This window comes from Marmota flaviventris, chromosome 17 (genome assembly GCF_047511675.1).
Source record: "Marmota flaviventris isolate mMarFla1 chromosome 17, mMarFla1.hap1, whole genome shotgun sequence".
NCBI classification, from domain to species: domain Eukaryota; kingdom Metazoa; phylum Chordata; class Mammalia; order Rodentia; family Sciuridae; genus Marmota; species Marmota flaviventris.
The window spans coordinates 60,121,050-60,136,708 of record NC_092514.1 but is presented as its reverse complement, the minus strand read 5'-3'; the positions used below and the strand labels follow the sequence as shown (position 1 = coordinate 60,136,708).

General features: G+C 49.8%; 3 protein-coding genes across 6 annotated transcripts; 2 read left to right on the top strand and 1 right to left on the bottom strand.

The window, feature by feature from the left end:
• The first annotated feature begins 936 nt into the window (after positions 1–936).
• Coasy (Coenzyme A synthase) lies at positions 937–5,077 on the top strand. Of its 3 annotated transcripts, none has more exons than XM_071602968.1 (10): positions 938–1,043; positions 1,373–1,753; positions 2,782–2,996; positions 3,232–3,363; positions 3,497–3,686; positions 3,771–3,835; positions 3,988–4,072; positions 4,245–4,342; positions 4,449–4,595; positions 4,693–5,077. In XM_071602968.1, the coding sequence occupies exons 1-10, from the start codon at positions 953–955 to the stop codon at positions 4,753–4,755; spliced, it is 1,467 nt and encodes a 488-aa protein (XP_071459069.1). In that variant the 5' UTR covers positions 938–952; the 3' UTR covers positions 4,756–5,077. The 3 variants fall into 3 exon arrangements, with proteins under 3 accessions (XP_027803075.2, XP_071459069.1, XP_027803073.2); XM_027947272.2 differs by having other exon boundaries at positions 1,373–2,083; XM_027947274.2 differs by lacking the exons at positions 4,245–4,342; positions 4,693–5,077 and having other exon boundaries at positions 937–1,043; positions 1,373–2,083; positions 4,380–4,600.
• An 836-nt stretch (positions 5,078–5,913) lies between these two features.
• On the top strand, positions 5,914–10,535 carry Mlx (MAX dimerization protein MLX). Of its 2 annotated transcripts, XM_027947076.3 has the most exons (8): positions 5,915–6,008; positions 6,360–6,396; positions 6,859–6,948; positions 7,226–7,332; positions 7,608–7,707; positions 7,887–7,986; positions 8,358–8,559; positions 9,472–10,535. In XM_027947076.3, the coding sequence occupies exons 1-8, from the start codon at positions 5,967–5,969 to the stop codon at positions 9,526–9,528; spliced, it is 735 nt and encodes a 244-aa protein (XP_027802877.1). In that variant the 5' UTR covers positions 5,915–5,966; the 3' UTR covers positions 9,529–10,535. The 2 variants fall into 2 exon arrangements, with proteins under 2 accessions (XP_027802878.1, XP_027802877.1); XM_027947077.3 differs by lacking the exon at positions 6,859–6,948 and having other exon boundaries at positions 5,914–6,008.
• On the bottom strand, positions 10,171–15,357 carry Psmc3ip (PSMC3 interacting protein). Its single transcript, XM_027947078.3, has 9 exons — positions 15,156–15,357; positions 14,709–14,975; positions 14,517–14,617; positions 14,273–14,362; positions 12,378–12,489; positions 11,511–11,656; positions 11,345–11,398; positions 10,921–10,980; positions 10,171–10,842 (listed from the first exon to the last, which is right to left on the bottom strand). Exons 2-9 carry the CDS (start codon positions 14,740–14,742, stop codon positions 10,786–10,788), a joined length of 654 nt encoding a protein of 217 aa, XP_027802879.1. The 5' UTR covers positions 14,743–14,975; positions 15,156–15,357; the 3' UTR covers positions 10,171–10,785.
• Between the last annotated feature and the right edge of the window lie 302 nt (positions 15,358–15,659).

Below are 15,659 nucleotides of genomic sequence, written 5' to 3'. Positions count from 1 at the left end.
GGGGGTACCGGGGATTGAACTCAGGGGCACTCAACCCCTAGTCACATCCCCCATCCCTATTTTGTATTTTGTTTAGAGACGGTCTCACTGATTTGCTTAGTCCCTCGCCGTTGCTGAGACTGGTTTTGAACTCTCCATCCTCCTGTCTCAGCCTCCTGAGCCGCTGGGATTACAGGTGTGCGCCACAGCGCCCGGCTTCATTACTGGAATCTTGAGGATTGATTGCTTTCCCTTTTCAGATCTCCGTGAACAATTTACCTGAAAAGTCTTCTAATAGCAACCTGGCTTTCTCCCCACACCGCTCCAAACTCCAGTCTAATCAGCCCTCATTAACTTCGAGGTAAATCTTTACCACTATGTCCCACGCCCTTGCCCACTTTTCTCCTGTTTAGAGACCCTGGTAGCTCTACTGAGCTCACACGCAGAGCTCCTTCTCCTCTCTTGAAAGCAGGCGCACTAAGGTGCGTGGTGCGGCGAGCATCCTATAGAAGCCATGAGAACCGGTCTCTATGTACCCCTGGAACATTCAGGGTCCCATACATCCCATGTGCGAAATGGGACTTGGGTAAAGTTGCCCAGTAATCTATCAAATGAAAATCCTCGGGCTGGGAGCGGGAGGACCAGGAGGCTCTAGGAACGCCTCTCCTAGTGCAAGTGCAATTTTGTGACCCCTACCTCTGTCACTGGAATTAAGGAGGAAAGCCGGTATTAGTTCTGGTTGCCTTTTGTTTAACCTAGTTGAAACCAATCTCTCTTCTCCAGGGCTGAAGGGAATCCGCCATCTGGGCTTTCAAGCCTGCCTTGCCCTTTTCTGCCCAGTCCGGATGGATCTGGAGCCAAGATTTAATCAGTCTCACAACCTCCGCGCTCAGCTCCGCCTCATCAACAGTACATGCTCCGTTCCACAAGAAACCTCACGAGAGTTCCGTGAGATTTGAGTTCCGAAGTTGAGATGTTTGGCCTCTCTCGGTTTCCATACCTCGGAGTTGTGGTTCCAAAGGCAGTGCTTCCGGGCCGCCGCTCGGGAAGCCTCCGCGGCTGGTGTAAGTGGAACCAAAGCCTGGGGGGTTCAGCTAGTAGGGAACCAACCTAAACGTCAGCGTCCCCCTTTAGGCCCCTCCTTCGATTTCTTGAAGACCCAGTGCAGTTTAGTAAGAGGGCCCAGTTCCTGGATCCCCAGCCCTATGACGCAGGGATTCCTCTCCAGTTCCCCCTTCCCAGGATTTTGGTTTACTTCAGAGAAGTCATTGCGCGATCGGCCAGGCCTTCTCCTGGCTCCAGGTCTCCTTCTGGGTCCAAGGCCCAGTGCAGGTCTCGGCTTCAACCAATAGCCCCTTAGCCATCCTCATTTCCTCTCCCTGACTGTCCTTAGGCCTAGGCAGCATGGCTGTATTCCAGTCGGGCCTCCTGGTGCTGACGACGCCACTGGCCTCCCTGGCCCCTCGCCTCGCTCCTATCCTGACCTCAGCTGCCCGCCTGGTGAATCACACACTCTATGTACACCTGCAGCCGGGCATGAGTCTGGAGGGCCCTGCCCAGCCCCAGTCCAGCCCGGTGCAGGCCACGTTTGAGGTTCTCGATTTCATCGCGCACCTTTACGCTGGCGCCAACCTCCACAGGCACCTGGACGTCAGAATTCTACTGACCAACATCCAAACCAAGAGCGCCTTTCTCCCTCCACTGCCCAGCTCAGTCCAGAATTTGGCCCACCCGCCAGAAGTAGTGCTGACTGACTTCCAGACCCTGGATGGAAGTCAGTACAATCCAGTTAAGCAACAACTAGAACGATATGCCACCAGCTGTTACAGCTGTTGTCCACAACTGTCTTCAGTGCTGCTGTACCCGGATTATGGGACCGGAATGCTGCTTGTGGAGTCCCTGGATGTACCCTTATCCTCCACCATTAGGCCAGCTTCCCCTGTGGCTAGGTCTCCAAAGCAGCCTGTGCGTGGCTACCACCGTGGGGCTGTGGGTGGCACGTTTGACCGCTTGCACAATGCTCACAAGGTGTTGCTCAGTGTTGCATGCATCCTGGCCCAGGAGCAGCTTGTGGTGGGAGTAGCAGATAAAGATCTGTTAAAGAGTGAGTGAGAGGGACCCTGCATTAGGGTAGTGGAGGATTTCCCAAATTTCCTCTCCCAACCACCACCGTTAATGCCAAGATCAAGAAAGATAGGGCTATTAGTTCACACCCATTCCAAATGTCGCAATGCTTGACAGTTGGTGCTGAGGAAGCTTTCTTTTTTAAGTTAATTAATTAATTAATTTTAATTAGGTATATATGACAACAATGCATTTTGATTCATTGTATTGAGGAAGCTTTCTTAGTTTGTGGTTCAATCACCAGTTAGACCTCCCAAATGTGGAACTAAGGAATCTACTTTTAAGATTCTCCAGGTGATCAACTGTAAAATTTGAGACACTGGGAATAAATAGACAAATGAATTGTAAGGTAGTAGTGCTACAGACAGTAAGAATGAACTCAAGGATGACATGGCTCTTGGGATTCTCTAACTCTGATGCCCATTAGCATTGTTAGTTCTCTGGAGTAATCTCTCGGTGGCTTGTTCTCTGGACTCATGCCAGCCCTTGCAGAGACTATGGTGCTCGTCCATTTCCTCCCCTTCATGTCCCTCCCCTGCAACAGACTCCCAGTTTAATACTTTCTTCCTGTCACCCTCCTCTGGAGATACAGGGCCTAGGGACACTCTTCCCCAAACAGGCCCACACTCTTCTTCCCCAGTAAAAAAGCCTCACTGTTTTTCTGGGCTCCTTCCCCAGGCAAGTTGCTCCCTGAGCTGCTCCAGCCTTATGCAGAACGTGTGGAACATCTGAGTGAGTTCCTGGTGGACATCAAGCCCTCCCTGACTTTTGATGTCATCCCCCTACTGGACCCCTATGGGCCTGCTGGCTCTGACCCCTCCTTGGAGTTCCTGGTGGTCAGCGAGGAGACCTATCGTGGGGGGATGGCCGCCAACCGCTTCCGCCTTGAGAATGTAACCCCTGGGAGACTGGCAGAGGGTGTGGATGGGAAGGGGGAAAACCTTTATGGGGTGCTGTTGGAAGTACCATGGCTCCAGAGGAGGGAAGAGAGGGGTCAGGGTGGTGGGAAGAAGCAAGAAGAAACTGGTTCCCAGCTTCCCTTCCTTGGGTAGGTAGAAGAGGATAAAGGGGATCTGGGTTCTTCCTTCCTCCTCTCACTCTTTTCTCATCCTTCCCCCTTTACCCTAGGACTTGGAGGAGCTTGCCTTGTATCAGATCCAGCTGGTGAAGGACGAAAGCCACGAGCAACATGAAGAAGAGAAAGTCAGTTCCTCCAACTCCCGCCAAAGACTGCTGGGAAAGCTGCTTCGGCCTCCAAATGTAAGCCTACCTTTCCTCTTTCACTTGTGTTTGGGCGTGCTGGAAATGCTGGAGAGTAAAAATTGAGGGGTTCAGCCTCAAGCATGAACCTAAGGGCCCTAGTAACTATGGGGTTCCTTCTCATCTACCCCAGAAGAGGCCAGAGCTCCCTTCAGGTCTCTACGTGATTGGGCTGACTGGCATCAGTGGCTCTGGGAAGAGCTCAATAGCTCAGCGGCTGAAGGGCCTGGGGGCATTTGTCATCGACAGTGACCACTTGGGCCATCGGGCCTACGCCCCAAGTGGCCCTGCATACCAACCTGTGGTGGAGGCCTTTGGAACAGGTAACAACTGGGGAGGGCTAGAGGTGGCTTGAAGTGAGGAGATGGCTTGGTCTCTTTGCTTAGTCCTCCTTCTCTGTCACTCAGATATTCTCCATAAAGATGGCATCATCAATAGGAAGATCCTAGGCAGCCGGGTGTTTGGAAACAAGGTAAACACACACCTCTCAGGGCTCTTTAGCTCCTCCTAAATTCTGACCCAGAATTTGGATTTCTGCTCATTTGTTCCCAACTCCCACCTCCTGGGCTGGCTCCATCACTCAGGGAAAGTAACCTCTGCCTACTTCCTCTTTCCCCTCCCCAGAAGCAGATGAAGATACTCACCGACATTGTGTGGCCAGTTATTGCAAAGCTGGCCCGAGAGGAGATGGATCTAGCTGTGGCTGAGGGTGAGTGGGAGGGATGATGGGAACAGTTGAAGGGGAGAGTTGAGCAGATTCTCCCCGAGAGCTTCCCTGCCCCCAGCATGGCTATCCACTTTCCCTGGGACTTGTTTTTGTGAGCCTCTGATTGATAGTAAGCATTAGAGTGCTGCTGACAGTGACTGGGGTCTCCCCACAGGAAAGGATGTGTGTGTGATTGATGCCGCCATGCTGCTTGAAGCCGGCTGGCAGAACATGGTACATGAGGTGTGGACCGTTGTCATCCCTGAGACAGAGGTATCTGGACCCCACCCTTACCCCATCCCTACTGCAGATGGTATCCTGCTCTGATCCAGCAGGCTGAGCTGGGATCCTTCCTGACAAATGCCTCGTCTGTGCCCAGGCTGTACGACGCATTGTGGAGAGGGATGGCCTAAGTGAAGCTGCCGCTCAAAGCAGGCTACAGAGCCAGATGAGTGGGCAGCAGCTTGTGGACCAGAGCCACGTGGTGCTGAGCACCTTGTGGGAGCCGCATGTCACCCAACTCCAGGTTGATGCCCAGGGAAAGAAAGGGTTGTGGGGAGGGAATGTCCAGTGGGTGTTTGCCTGACGTTGTCCTTTCTTCCAATATCCTGGACTGTCGGAAGGTGGAAAAAGCCTGGAATCTCCTGCAGAAGCGCATATCCAAAACTCCTCAGGCCCGTGACTGATAATGAATTCTCTGTGGGACCGCAGTGGCCTCTGGAGTAGATGAGATCCAGTGTTGTGGAGGAATGGGTACCTTGATGCTCTTCCAGTCTCAGGCCTAGGGGGCTTCAAGCTAAGCTGTGCAGGACATGGCTGGGCCTGATAGACACAGGAATCCTATGCAGCATGCTGACGTTTAATCAACAGTAAAGATGTGGCTTATTGGGGAGTAGGCCCCTGTGGAGTTCCATCCCTATTCTTGCCCACAAATGTCTGATGCCCACCACTGACTGGGGTCATGGCAAACACTGGAATTTCTAACAGAATTAAAGGTGAATGTCTACAGGTGCTGCCTGTATGGTGTCTGCTTCCTGCTCCAGCGTCTCTAAAGTGTCTTTGGACTCTTATGCCACAAGTTCAGGGCCCAGACCTGAGCCAGAAATCAGGATTACAGTGGTTAAGTATATGGCCTTTGAAGTTAGCCAGACTGATGTCATCCTCGTTCTTCCCACTTACTAGCTGTGAGAGAGACTTTTGAGTGAGAGACTTTTTAGGTACTTCTAATTCCTCACTATAAAACAGCAAAACAACTAACAAACTTTTTGCAAGGATTATTTAATTCCACAAGCACCATGCCAGCTACTGGGCTGGGTTTTGGAAGATCAATGCTGGGTAGTGGCTCTGCCCTCAGAACTTGCAGCTTGATGGGGTCAGATGATGTGAAGCAGGAGTGCTCCGCCCAGTTTCTAACCTAGGGACAAGGTCTGCAGGTGCAGGTGAGTGCACATGCGCACAGGATCTGCAACAATATTTAGAAAACTTTTTCCCCCTTGGGTAGTGCTGAGGATGGAACCCATGGTCCTTCACATGAGAAGCACTGGCTCTACATCGAAATATATATCTATCTATCTATCCCCAGCCCTCACAAAAGCCTTTTGAAGGGATCCCATTTCATAGAAGGTGCTTCATGTGGCCGCCATTCTAGACCCTAAACTGCAGAAAGGCAGGGACAGGCGAGGAGCAGATCCCTATCACCGACCAGTTGTAGGTCCAACGCCAAGGAGAACCACCTCCGGTCAGTTTTAAAGTCTTGAGACGCGCGTGCGCAGCGCTCTCGCCCCATCCCTGCCTCTCCGTCGTGGATTGGCGAACTCTAGTCACGTGGACGCGCCTCTCCGCTTCCTCGCAGCAGGGGGCCCGCCCGCTTAGTTGTTTCCGGTTCGATAGGTCCAAGATGACGGAGCCAGGCGCTTCTCCCGAGGACCCCTGGGTCAAGGCAAGCCCCGTGGGCGCGTGCGCCGGCTCCGGGGAAGGGCGGGCTGGGCTCGTGCACACAGAGGTTCGAGAAGATTAGGGGCTTCCTTCCTGTTCCCAGAGTCTCCCGGGGCTGCAGATAGACAGTTTTTACCCCGCGGCTGCCAAGGTGTAGAGACAAACGAGGCGCGCGAGGCGTGTGCGCGCGAGCGCGAGGGAACGAGGGGGCTGGGGGCCGGAGGATGAGTGGGGCGGAAGGGATCACGCAGAGGGGCGGCGCTCTCACAGCCTATCCCAGCTTTGCGTTCGGGGAACCTTTCGGCTGTCCGCACACTTGTGTCTGATGGGCTTCTCCCTTGCTTGGTGCTTGCAGGTGGAGTATGCCTACAGTGACAACAGCCTGGACCCTGGTGAGTGAGTACCTCCCCTATTGTCTTGGGCTTTTGGAATGATTCTCCTGTTTCAGCTGTATAAATTCTTGTGGCCTTGCTAGCCACACCTGAGCACAGTCCACTGTCTCTGAGCCAAGGTCCTGGCTTGAGACATGAAAAAGGAACTGGAGAATGGGCAGGAAGCAACCATGGGTGACACCTGATTCCTCTGCTCTGGACCAGGAAGTGATGGAAATAGTGACAGCTGTTCACTGGTTCTCAAATGTTCAGATGTCCCTTTGTGAGCCAGAGGGTTTGACTGCAGGCCTATGGAGCAGTGTAGATATGGGAGACAGGAGCTTTGCAGCATGATATGGCAGGAAGTGGGTGGCTCAGGACGGCTGGCAGTCATTTAAGGAAGCCTTTGTGCCCACAGTTGTCTATGAGGGCTGGCAATGCACTCCATTCCAGTCCTTAGTGATTGGAACCTCTCTTTTCCAGGGCTTTTTGTAGAAAACACTCGTAAGGGAAGTGTAGTGTCCAGAGCTAATAGCATCGGTTCCACCAGTGCCTCTTCTGTCCCCAACACAGGTAGGCAGCAACACCCTCCTGCCCACCTGGGGGTCTCAGTTATGCCATCATTTTAGTATCTTTCCTAGACAGGGAAGCTCCAGCTGACCACATGGGGGTGTTGGAGTCTTGAGTGCCAGACACAGGGTGTGTCTTTTACCTCATCCAGGATATTTGACTGATTCTTTGCCCATCTGCCATCTCTGGGCACTGGGTTCTTCCCATCAGGGAAAGGTGGGCTAGCTGGGCCCCACTGGGCCCTAAGGTGACCTCTCCCTGCCCCCAACTCTGAGCGTAGATGATGAGGACAGTGATTACCACCAGGAGTCCTACAAGGAATCCTACAAAGACCGCCGGCGGCGAGCACATACCCAGTCGGAGCAGAAGAGGAGGGACGCCATCAAGGTGATTGGGGGGGGCGCTATGTATTTTAGATTTTCTCTGCCCAGACCACCTCAAACAGCTCCAAATAGCCTTACGGGTGAGCTGATATAGTCCCTGGGCGTGAACATCATCTTTCCAGGAGCTGTGCATGATCTAGTCCCTGGGCATGAACATCTTCTTTCCACCCCCACCCCCCCCGCAGTTTGTGAGAATGGAACTGGTGTCATGGAAGCTTTGTGCCATCTTGACTTAATCCCTCAGGGTTAAGGATCCCCTTTCTCATGTTGTTTCCACAGAGAGGCTATGATGACCTTCAGACCATCGTCCCCACCTGCCAGCAGCAGGACTTCTCCATTGGCTCTCAAAAGCTCAGCAAAGCCATCGTTCTACAGAAGAGTATGGACGGGGAGAGAACTGAGGGGTGGAGCCAACAGGGGCTGTGAAGAGGGCAGCACTACATACCCATCCCCGGCCTGGCCCTGGTGTGGTGGTTGTAATGGGATAATGGGTGTGGAGGAGGGAAATCAAATTCAGTTTTGTTCTCCTGGTTGAGATTTCCTCTGCTTCCACCCCAGCCATCGACTACATCCAGTTTTTACACAAGGAGAAGAAAAAGCAGGAAGAGGAGGTGTCTACACTACGCAAGGATGTCACAGCCCTAAAGATAATGAAAGTGTAAGAGGGGTGCTGAACTGGGGAAATTAGCTTCTGAGGGGACTGAGGCTGACTGCTGCACACACCTTTGCCTTGTCCAAAGGCTACACCAGGTAATATGTGTAGATAATATTCGCACTACCTGAGTCAGCCACTGTGAAGCAAGACTGTATCCCAGATAGCACCTTATATATGGCATTCAGAAAACGCCTGTCAGTTAGTGAAGGACAGCTGGAGACTCACCATTTCTGACCTGGTAGTAGTATTGAATACATCCCCAAAACTCCAATGAAAGGAGGGGTGGTGGGCAAGTACACAGAGCAACCTCATCATTGTTTTCCTGGGTGGTGGGGAGCTGCTGTAGCACCTCATCTATGCCTATTTGCTTTCAGAAACTATGAGCAGATTGTGAAGGCACATCAGGACAACCCCCATGAGGGAGAGGACCAGGTCTCTGACCAGGACAAGTTTAATGTGTTTCAAGGTGTCATGGACTCCCTGTTTGAGTCCTTCAATGCCTCCATCTCTGTGGCCAGCTTCCAAGAGCTATCAGCTTGTGTTTTCAGCTGGATTGAGGAGCACTGTAAGCCTCAGGTATGGGACAGAAATGATCTGGGGTTCTAACATTACCCTCAGATATTGTGAACAAAGCCACTTTTTGTTCAGAAAAGTAGGATAGCCACTTTAAGTGTCTTTCAACTTTCAGTATTCTGTTATCTTCCGTGCTTCCAGCCGAGATTTTCACATTAAGGTCTCATTGGCAAGTATGGTGTGAGCACTCAATGCCAGAGCCCTCTCTTGGCTTTTGTTTAACCCATGTTACACTATTGCTGCCTCATGTATCATTCTTTGGCTGCCTTGTGTGGAAGCCCTGATCACCTGCAGCAGTTACCTACAGTTTTTGGAAACATGCAGATTTCAGGCCCTCACTCCCAGGCCCATTAAAATAGTTGCCCCAAGAGCTTTTGATTGTTTATTTGTAAGAAGAGATATATTAATGGTATTGAACTATCTTCTGCTTCTAAAGCCTGGCTGCTTTTTCTCAAGGCTTGAACTTGTATTCAAGACTTATTTGTTTCCCAACATTATAATTGTGAAATGCTTTAAACATACTGCAACATTGAATTTTAGAATAATTAACTGCTGGGACTGGGGTTGTAGCTCAGCGGTAGAATGCCTGCCTAGTGCATATGGGGCGCTGGGTTCAATCCTCAGCACCATATATGAATAAATAAAAAATAAAGGCATTGTGTCCACCTACAACCAAAAAAAAATATTTAAGAAAAGTTAACTGCCTTCTACCAGTAACATTTTATTATACTTGCTTTATCATATACCTCTTTCCATGCAGTTTTGTTATTTTTTGCCATGCTGGGGATAGAATCCCCCAGGCAAGTGTTCTACCACTGAACTACACCCCTAGCTCTTCAATGCACTTTTCTTAAAGAGCATGTCAAAAGGTAGCTCTGTACCTTCCTGAGCTTTGTTTTCTGCTGCCCTCACCAGACCCTGCGGGAGATCGTGATTGGCGTCCTGCATCAATTGAAAAATCAACTTTACTGATGGCTCTTGGAAACATGCAGAATGGCCAGCAAGAGATTTTTGAGTTTCCTATTTGGTCTTGGGACTGCTGGGCCTGAGATTGGACTGTGACACCTCACACCAGTCAGCTGGTTTCTACTTGGTGTTTGGTCTTCCCAGCTTCACTTCATCTTCAGTGGAGTTGGGGGTTTTGTTTTGTGAAAGCTTCTGATTAATTTATTATATTGACCATAAAGTCAAACCTACCCAGTCTTCTTCTCCCTGTAAGTCCTCAGGACCGGAGTCTGTTCTGAGTATCCCAAAGAACTCCTGGCCTTTCAGCTCTTTCTCTAAACCTCGGATTTCTGTTCATGATTTGTGTGTACATGGAAACTGCCTGTTTTGGTTTCTTGGGTAACATGACTCAAGCATGGATGTTTTAGAAGTAGTTGGGTGGGAGAAAAGGAGTGAGAGGAAATAGTCCCACAGCCATGAAGGTTGAAAGGCTTAGACTAGGGCTGCCTGGTTAGTCTAAGATGAGACTGGAGCTTTCTGGCCAGCTGAGGGCAGGGCTATTGGGTTTCTATTTTTGCCTTATGTTCCATCACCTCCTTCCTCCCTATCCATCCTTGCCCTGTTCTCCAGCAGTAGTCCTGCACAGCAAAGGCAGATGAGACACAGCACTACAAACTTGAAATTTTTTATTTTTCTAAACATCAACAATGCAACTTCAGTACAGTTTCTGGGCCTCAAAAACCACCTCAGTCTTTCTGTCCAGTTTCTCTATCATCACCCAGTGCTGTCTGCACTTCTCCCAGGACTTAGGAGTGGGGGGAAAGGGTACAGAAAATAATCAAAATGTGTCCTGGGATGAAAGTACTGGGGGATGTCTTAGGCTTCTCAAATGCTGAGGTATAGCAGCCTCTCTCTACTTTATTTCCCAAGCTCCCTGCTGCTTTCTTCAGGTTTGATGTCTGGGAGGTTTGAATATTCAGAGGACATTAAATATTTTTATATCAAATTATATCACAATAAATATTATAAAATGCTTTCTTTTAGCTTCATTCTAAGTGTGCATGTTAAGTTCAAGTTGTTAAAATGTGGAAAATGAAATGGGTGTGACCATCCTTTCCTGGCCACCAGCCCTCCCTCTTCCCAATGCACTGGGCTAGTGCCTCTCTTCTCACTATTCTCCAAGGTGAAGCGCAGCAGGAACAACAAAAAAAGCCATTCTAAACAAAAGTGGCCAGTCCTAGCATCTCTTGTGTTTCCATCCTCCAGTTTTCACAGAGGGCCCCCTCAGGGATCTGGGAGTGTGACTTTATAATCTTCATCCGTCTCTATCCCAACTTCCTCCTGTAGGACAGAGACAGAAGTGAATGAGACATCCCAGGGTGATGGCCCTAGGGGAGGAAGGGAGAGAGGGCCACTTACAAAGAATTGCTTCTTGCTCTTAGGGTAGCCTTCAAGGATTGCATCGGATAGCTCTGTTGCCTGATGAAACAAAACCACCTTTTTTTATTTTTGGGGTACCGGGGATTGGACTCAGGGGCACTCAGCCACTGAGCTACATCTCCAGGACTATTTTGTATTTTATATTTAGAGTCAGGGTCTCACTGAGTTGCTTAGCACCTCACTTTTGCTGAGGGCTGACTTTGAACTCAACAATCTTCCTGGCCTTAGCCTCCAGAGAGTCACTGGGATTACAGGCATGTGCCACCACGCCCGGCAAAACCACCCCTTTTTAGGTGGGCAACACTGGGCACTAACTGTCAGACCATGACATTGGGCAGCAATTTCTTTGTGGCTGCCATTTTTTTAAAGCACTCCCAGAGCCTCCCTTGGAGCTCCAACTCACCATTCTCTTCCGCTTCCTCCACTCCTTACAGTATTTCTGCCTGTCTCTGTAAACCTAGAAAGAAGAAACAGGTTACTCTAAATCCCTCAGGCCCACAGTTACCTGTTGAGGATCAACCCTTGTCCTCAATCCTGCGCAAGCAACTCTAGCCTTCCTCCCAGCTCACCTGCTCTTTCTCCTCTGGAGTGACATGGTTGGTGGCAGCTTTGATGTTCTTCAATCTCTCTAGGTAGCCAGCACATTCCTTCTTTAACTCCTCAATCTCTTTCTGCATCTCCGGAGTAGTCAGGGCACTAGTTAACTCCTTCAGCTCTGAAACCACATCCTCCTGAGGTCACTTGCCACCCCTGACAGAGAGGTTCTGTCTTTCCCAGTCAGGGGGTACTCTTTGAAGTAGGAATGTGAATTCTACCTTGCTCTGAGATCTACTAGAATAAGACCCCACATTCAGGAAAATAAGGCTTACAGAGTCACCAGTTCATTCTATTTTTCTTTGTCTTCCAGCTACAAGTAGTGGGCTATGAGGTTAAGCAGACTAATGTGTAGCCAGTTAAAGCAGGAATAGAGGAAAACAGGGGGGCAGTGTGCTGAAGATCACGGCAGAGGAAGCAAATGCATGTCTTGCCCATTTGTACACAAAAGCCATTAGTGATTCTACATTTTTCTTTCTTTCTTTTTTTTTGGTACGGGGGATTGAACTCAGGGACACTTAACCACTGAGCCACATGCCCAGACCTATTTTGTGTTTTATTTAGACACAGGGTCTCACTGAGTTGCTTAGCACCTTGATTTTTGCTCAGGATGGCACTGAACTCGCGATCCTCCTGTCTCAGCCTCCCAAGCCACTGGAATTATAGGCGTGCACCACTGCACCTAGCTCTACATTTCTTTTAATGTAATGCCTGAGGCGGCCCAGCAAAGTGGTCTTCTCTGCAACAAGACACTGTAATCAGTGAGCCATTCACTTAGCAGTTCCTGACTTCCACACTGAACTTGGCCCTATGGGCACCTTGCAAGGGCTCCCCAGTCCTACCAGCCTCCATGTGGCGGCAACTCTGCTGCAAGCTCTGCACCTTGGCAGTGAGGGCCACGATTTTGGCATCCAGGCTGTGAAGGTCAGCATCACTCACCATTTCAAACTGGTTCTGCCAGAGACAAGAGAAAAAGTACAAATGAATTAATGTGAGGCATAAAAAGGAAAAAAAAATATCAGGAAGGCAGTAACAAGTCATTCATTTGAATACTGGTCCCAAAGAAAATGTGTAAAAAAAGTTGAAACCTAATGCCTAACCTCAAAGAGCGTCCAGGTTGGCAGGATAATAAATAGGACAGAAACATCTTTCCATTAGTGATAAAACCTACTCACTGGGCTAAAGGAGTAAAGAAACATTCTTACCAAGGTGGGGACACCTAGACCATGAGTTTCAGCAATAGGTAGAATCTAATGGAGTTGGAGATGTAGCTCAGTGGCAAAGTGCTTGCCTAGCACATACAAAGTCCTGGGTTTCATCCTTGCCTAGAGGGAGTAGGGGGAGTCGGGAAACCCAAAGAATCTTACAAGTGAAGAAGCACAAGAGGCTCTATTTAGATAAGGGATTCTAATGGAAGTCTAAGGAGCCCCTCTCATGAGAGGCTGCTAGAAAAGGATTACCCTAGGGTGGAGTTCAGTTGGTAGAGCATTTATCTAAGCATAGTAAGGCCCTGTGTTCAGGCCTCAGCATCATAAAAAACAAAACCTATTGCAGATCAGTGAGAGTCACATCACCTGGGAATAGGACCCAGTCTAGCAAGGATGGGAATGCCAGCTTGGGCAGTTTAGACTTTATGCATAGGCAAGATAAATGTTTACAGCAGGGACCTGCAAACAGCAAACTAAATTCTGCATGTTTTTGAAAAAGACCATAGGGCCTGCAAAGCTAAAATACTGTGAAGCCCTTTACAGAAGTTTGCCAACCCCTCTTTTAGATAATTCTCAATAGAGTAGTAATTTGTTATACTTTACTTCAATTAAACGAGTAATGTCTTTTAGATGTTAGATACTGGGGTAATGAGTCAACAAAGATGAACACAAAATGAGGTCTGCCCAGAGGAACCTTAGTTTAGTGAGGGAGACAAGTAGAAAGAAAATTATATACCTCATGACTCAAAAGGCATAAGAGCCTGAAAAAGGAGAAGTTGGCTCCTCCTTCTGGAGATCATTTCTGGGTTTCTGGAGAGAGTGGGGACTGAGTGAAATTTCAAAGGACTGAATAAGATTTAAGTGGGCAGAGGCAGAAGGAGGAAAAGCAAGGGACAGAGGAATAAAACATACCTAAATTGTTTAGTATTGATGGGTGAAGAAATAATAAGGGCAGGTGAAGCCAGAGGCTGGCTGCAGCAAGTCTTCAGGTGCCTTTTACCTGTTCTATGGAGCACACATGAGGCATTGAAGAGTTTTATGTAGGGGATGGTACGTGATCACATTTGCATTTAGATAGATGATTCTGGCTGTAGTGTTCAAGATATGTTCGAGGAGGTGAGATCTTTTGGGGGGACATTTGTAGACAACAAGGCCTGGATTAGAGCAGTGATAGCAGAGGGAAAGGAAATTGGACTCAAGAAGAAAAAAATCAGCTCTACTTGATGGACTAGACATTGCAGGGGAAAAGTCAGGAATTACTCTCAAGTCTCTGGTTTGGGTGAAAAGTGATTCCATTAAGGGAGAAGAATGCTAGGGAGGAGCCAGTTAGGAAGGCATTCTTCTTTTGCAGGATTGATTCTGATACTGAAGTCAGAGACATACAAGTGAAGGTCTAGGCTAAAGAATACAAATCCCAGGGCAGGGTTGTGACTCAGTGGTAGAGCGCTGGTGGGGTGCCAAAGAGTTGATACTAGTTGATTCAGTGTTGGCATCTGATATAGGTCATAATGTGCGCAGGCTCTCCTCACCTGATCCGCAAAATAGATCTTCTGCTTGCCGTACATCTTCTCTTTGATCTTGCCTTGTTGGGCCAGCTGCTCCAGCGCCTTCACCACCGCCTGGCAGAAGGGAAGGGAGGGCAATAAGAGGAGTCTTTGGGCCCAGGCAGGGGAGATTTCAGCCAGTAATGGGAGAGGGCGGAAGCCCCGGGAGGTCAGGAACCCAGCCTGATTACAGGGGCTCCGCGGGGAGGGAATCCTCAAAGGTCCTCACCGCCTTGCCCAGACCGTGTTCCTTCTGCAGGTTCCCGAATACATCCTGGGCGCTATAGGGCCGGTTCTGCTCCTGCAGGTACTTCAGGAGGAGGCCAGGGGCTGCGGAGAGAGACGAGACGGTGAGACGAGACCGTGTCACTAGGCCGGTCTCTCCCGCTCCCCTCCCGAATCGTGCTAGCGCCTCCGTTACCTCCCGCCGCAGCTTCTGCCCGGGCTTTACTCATGGCCTTTCCCGCCGCCAAATTCAGAAAGCCAGACGTCGTAGTTGCTCGGGGCTACAGCTCTTTCCGGCAACGCGGGAGGGCCTCAAGCAGTGATTGGCTGAAGGGGAAGGATTTCCGCGGAACTCCGCGGCCCAGCCCGGACGCCGTAGTTCAGTTCAGCCGGGAGCTTGCGCACCAAAGCTTGACCCTTCCACGACCCGGGTGTGAGGCGGCGGCGACAGGCACCCCCGACCCTGAAACGAAAGCTGTAGTAAACAACGCCTACAAGTTTTTGAGATCCACTTCTAGCCGCAGCTGAGCACTCGCGACCTTGAGATCTTCCTGTTCCCAGAGTTGAAACCGGAAGAAATTTCAGGGATCAACTCCCGCACTGGGCAAATGACTAGTTCAAGGTCACACACAGAGCTAGTTACCTTCAATGAACGTGTTCTGATCCCACGGTCCAGTGCACTTTCGGCAGCTTTATCACTTGAAAAATAAGACCGATAGGTACTTGGAGGAGGGGAGTTTTGAAAAACCACACTCTGGGGGCTGGAGCTGGGGTTCAGTGGTAGAGCGCTCACCTAGCATGCACGAAGCACTGGGTTCGAGCCTCAGCACCACATAAATATAAATTTTTTTTTTTTTTAAAAGAAAGCAAGCCACACTCCTTATTTGCTCGCTACCGAGCTTCACACACAGGGGGCGCTCGACACCTACTATGGTTTGAGACCTGAGGAAAGGGAGGGCTAGGGGCCCTGGGTGGGGGCGTGGGGGAGTAGTCTTAAGCCACAAAGCTTGTAGAAAAGCGTTAGCCCAAGCTGTCTCACGGCAACACCTGGCAGGTGCTTTCCACTCCGAACCACAGTGGCCAGCAGGACAGAGCCTGAAATAAGTCTTTCTAGTTTCTGAGGTCAGCTGAAGGCCGAAGAGCAGCT